The sequence below is a fragment of the Nanorana parkeri genome, unplaced genomic scaffold (assembly GCF_000935625.1).
Source record: "Nanorana parkeri isolate BGI_ZX_2015 unplaced genomic scaffold, ASM93562v1 scaffold548, whole genome shotgun sequence".
Lineage (NCBI taxonomy): Eukaryota > Metazoa > Chordata > Amphibia > Anura > Dicroglossidae > Nanorana > Nanorana parkeri.
The window spans coordinates 690499-695585 of NW_017306816.1; the positions used below are offsets into that span (position 1 = coordinate 690499).

The 5087-nt window shown below is 41.9% G+C and overlaps 1 protein-coding gene across 1 annotated transcript in view; it reads left to right on the forward strand.

The window, feature by feature from the left end:
* Positions 1 to 5087, forward strand: part of LPAR3 (lysophosphatidic acid receptor 3) — an 18361-nt gene that overhangs the window by 8011 nt on the left and 5263 nt on the right. The window contains exon 2 of the mRNA XM_018561865.1: positions 1191 to 1946. Coding sequence (XP_018417367.1) covers positions 1211 to 1946 — 736 coding nt within the window. The 5' untranslated portion in view covers positions 1191 to 1210. The remainder of the gene's footprint in view (positions 1 to 1190; positions 1947 to 5087) is intronic.

Sequence of the window (5087 nt, forward strand, 5' to 3'; positions counted from 1 at the left end):
TGGTATTTAATAAACATTGATTTCTATTTATACAAAGGATAGGTGAGTCACTTCTATATTAATCAGAAGTGAATAAAAGTAAGAAGAAACCGTATAAAACTTTATACAAAATAAACTATTAAACAAAAACTATAACATTCATAGAAAAAGAGAAAAACAAAACTAATAATGTGGATTGGATACAATGGTCAACACCAGTCGTTTGCACTTTTTAATAAACCAGGACATAACTGAAGAAAACTGCTGCACGCTTTACCGAATGCCCCTTGTGCTGGAAAGGTGGATCCTGAAGTGACTGCGGATGGGTACCGCACATCACAATGTATATTATAACCAGCACACCAATGATTAACATGTTAAGTTATCCATCCACCGAAATGCAAATTTCAAAACCGGAATAAAAAAAATGTCAGGCCGAAACCGAAAATGCTTTTATTGTTAACTTTTTAAAAAAAAGATTGGGGACACAGAGAAAATGTATTTTTCTGCAGCCCCTGTTATCAATGAACAGGAATCCTCTATACTGAGTGTTCCTGTTCATTCATAACATGAGGACAGAATATGTTTACTATAACCACAATCATGAATGAACAGGAGGTGATGCGGGAGGAGAGCTCAGCATCCTGTGACAACGGTGGCTGTCTCTGCCCACGCACCACTCTGCCAGACTGTGACAGGAGGCTGAGCGGTGCAGAGAGGAGAGATGCCGGCCGCTCACAGTGCTCTCCTCCCGCAGCGCTCGGTCGGCTGTCAGTTTCTCTCCTCCCCGCTGGGGCACAGAGCAGCGCCCAGCGGGGAGGAGAGAACACACGGATGCACCACTGTATCGGCCAGAAAATTCAATTTTTGGCATCATGCCAAAAGTGCCATTTTCGGACGATGTTTTTCGGTGGCCGATATATCAGTGCATCCCTAATGTTAAGCCTGATGAAGGGGACCTTGCGCGGCCCCGAATCGTTGCATTCTTACATAGTTACATAGTAAGTCAGGTTGAAAAAAGACACAAGTCCATCGAGTTCAACCAATAGAGACAAAAAAAAAAGAAGATTTGACAAATTTCCGTGAAAAAAAGGAGGTTTTCTGGAACATTATCCATTGGTGTGCTGGTAACATTTATATTCTACATTTGAATAAATAAGGGTGTAGCTTTTGGAAATATTTTGACCTCCTATTTATTTTTTCACTTGCAGGATGAAAGCCCCTCTTCAGGATGAACGTGTGTCACTATGATAAGCGGATGGACTTTTTCTACAATCAGAGCAAATCTCAAACAGAGGATGATTGGACTGGCACCAAGCTGATTTTGTTGTTTTGTTTCGGTGCCTTCTGCTCTCTGTTTATATTTATCTCTAACTTGTTGGTCATCGCGGCCGTCGTGATAAACAAAAGGTTCCACTACCCGTTCTATTACTTGTTGGCCAACTTAGCAGCTGCGGACTTGTTCTCTGGGATTGCCTATGTTTTCATGATGTTCCACACGGGGCCGGTGTCCAAAACGCTCACTGTTCATCGATGGTTCCTGCGGCAGGGCCTTTTGGATACTAGCATGACCGCATCACTAGCGAATCTCCTGGTTATTGCTGTTGAGAGGCACATATCCATTGTGCGAATGAGAATCCATACCAACCTAACCAAAAGGAGGGTGACATGTCTCATTCTGCTCATCTGGGGTGTTGCTATTTTTATGGGTGCTGTTCCCACGTTGGGCTGGAACTGTATTTGTGACATCACCACGTGCTCCTCCCTTGCACCCATCTACAGCCGGAGTTATCTCATTTTTTGGACTGTCTCTAATTTGGTAGTTTTTCTAATCATGGTGGTGGTCTACCTGAGAATTTACATGTACGTGCAGAGGAAGACCAACGTCTTGTCTTCACATACCACTGGCTCAATAAGCCGAAGACGGACTCCAATAAAGTTAATGAAGACAGTCATGACTGTGTTAGGTAAGAAAGAGTGGTGGGGGTTTCTGTTATACCAGACCAGACATAGAATTGGATTCTCTAAGGAAAACCATGCTTTGGAGGGGTTTCAATGTAGTAGTGTGAGTTTCCTTGTCCTAAAGCCTTCTAGAAAACAATAGAGGCATTCCATCCTGTAGTTTAGCACAAAATCCAGAAGTTCTTACGGGTAGTTATTTTATAGTTTTGTGTAGCACCAGGTTCACACCTGAGATGTGGTCCATGACCTGTTTTAGGGTTAGTTCACAGAGGTGATGAATCCAGGAGAGCATCTAGTGTCGATATTGTTTCAGCCTCTGTTAAGATGTGCTTCAGTCTATATCCTTGTAGGTGGCCCATCGGGGAAGCCATTGAGGTTAGTGTGGACCAACACAGTGCAGGGCAAACACAGATGTGTATATGCTGTTTGTCTCAATGCATTCCTCCAAGCCCAGTAGTTGGGGGTAGCAGAAGAGGTGTCCCTTGACAGATGTTAAAAACGTCCACCAAATGCTGTCTTTTGGTGCATATGGGAGCAAGAACTTAAATTGGAGTGACAAGGAAGGGGAGGGGAAATGATAAATTCTGCATATTGAATTAAACATTTCCTAAAATATTTTACTCGTTTTGCACTGTGTTGCCGTACTTCAAAGTTGACTTATCTTTTCAAAATGATGCTCTAAACAGAGTCCATATTCTGCTCTCAGACTTCCTGCTGTTTCTTAGTTGCATAAATATTCATTTTAATTTCTGAATTTGCCAGGTCCTGCTACAAAACCAGCGTGAAGGACCTAATTATATTACTGGACATCATAGTGAGAAGAATACATTACCCCACAATACTCTCTTATTGCTGTGCCAAAGTTTAATTGACCAGAGCAAACTTATTCAATAATTGGCAATTCCTCAAGCTGTTTGCTGGGTCTGGAGATACATTTATTTATTCTCTTAGTACCTTCTTAATGCCTTGTGGTCACAAAATGTATCTCTTAATGATCTTTATTATTAATTGAACCCACATATTTATTTGTACATTGTAAATGTTTTATGGAAGTACAAAAATATATTTTAAAGTAACTGTTAGTTGGCATTGGTTTAAAGCAACTGCAAGCAGTAAAATCTCAAAACTCATTACCTGTTAAAGGAGAGAATAAAAACTCCCCTTTCCCGCCACTCTGAGAACGAGAAATCCTCCCCTGAAGTCTTCTTTAGAAACTGACACTTCTAGGAGTGTCAAACTCGTGCTTCTTCTCACTGGCTTCCACACCTGTGCCCTATAGTGACAGGTCGTCAGTGGGAGCAGTGAGAAAGGTGAGTGTTTAATTTCTTCTTTTACAGACAATGTGCTTTGAGATTGCATTTTCATGCCAGGGTTGCTTTAAGAACAAATTATATTGAGCACTGTTATTATCTGAAGACATAACCCAGTAATAATACAAGCAGTGATCATTATGCCAGTGTAGTATCCTCAGAATGTACCTAGCTTTGGGAAATCCTTTCAAGCCACATTTCAGATAAGCCACTAAACACACAAGTATGCCAATTTTATTCAGCCAGTCTTGTGATCTGGCACCCTTTCTAGATACCAAGCCAGACTCTGGATCTCCCAGCAGACTACATTGCAGTTGGTCAAGACCACTTGGTCCAGGACCCCCCTCCAGCCTCTGGCTCAGGACCTCCCTACTGCCTGTAACTAAATAACAAAGCAACAGTAGCACATTAATGAGATCATTCATATGATGTCCAGTACGCAAAATTGGCTTTGGCTTCAAGTACTAACCATCCTTCTCACACTCTGAGTTTTGTTATGCGCCTACCTGTGGCTTTAAAGCCATTACAATATTCTGTATTATCCCATAGTTCTAACAATGACAATTTCTATGTAAAAGCCTGGGGAAATTTTCTACGGCTTCAAATTTTTGTCTTGTTGTCAAATCAGCCTTGAGGTTACCATGTCACAGATATGTCACGCTATATACAACTTATCCATATTAAAGCGGAAGTGAAACCTTGCGTACATTTTTTTTGTCCTCTGCCAACACTTCCAGGTTCCCATGCATCCTCTTTGGCCATTGGGAAGCCACTGGTGACACAACTACTGCGCATGCAGCTTACATTCTCCTTGGCATCAGGCCCATTCACGGCATCTTATGTGCCTTACAGTGTACACAGGAAATAAAGAGTTACACATTTTTGTGGCTGAAGAGGCATTGCATGTAGCTTCTGCCACAAAGCTCTACCTCCCAGCACATTTTTATTTTAATATATTCTGAATGTAACTGTTTCTGCTCTTTTGCACACTGCAGCTACTGTGCATTAAAATAATATTTATTACATGTGGGGGGTGATCAAGGGGGGAAAGCAGCTGGTTGGAAATCAGACCAAACCATTTTGAACAATGCAGTGCACCACAACACACAGTAGTGAGTTGCCATGTGATGTGCAGGGCCGGATTTACTCCCCCTGCCGCCCCAAGGCCAGGTTCCACAATACGCCCCCCGCGCCGCCAACCCCCCCTGCCCATCAATTGAAAATGATGGTGGTGTGTTGGGGAGGTGCCTTTGGATGAATGGCATCACAGGGCACCAATGAGCATTAAGATTGTCACAAGGGCTAGAAATGAGGAAAATAAAACATTTTTGAGCCAGAGTAGAAAAAGAGGGGAAATCTTGTTCCAGTGACAACTGTCTAAAAGGGAATTTCCATCACTTTGGAGAATTTTCCCTGCACTCCCTGTTGTCTTTACAGGACAGGAAGTGAAGCATACTCTCCTGAATGGTACACAGATGGCATAAAAACACCTGATATGTGTTAACCTTTACCTACCCAAAGCAAAATGAAAAACATTTTTGGCTTTAGATTGATATATATTTGAGGGACACATTAATATCTGACAACGGATTCCCAAATCACCATGGGTTAGCTAAGGAGAGGCCGCACAGACAACTAAGCCATCCATCTGACTGAGCCATTTTGATAAGGGAGGACTCACTACACACAGGCTTTGTTCTGAGAGTGATGTAGTGATTCACATGTGGAAAGGTGACTAGAGCTTCACCTCCTGGCTGGATAGAAGACTGCATGATCATAATATCCAATATTTCATAATTACACTTTATTTTTATTTTTTTTAGCACTGACCATTGT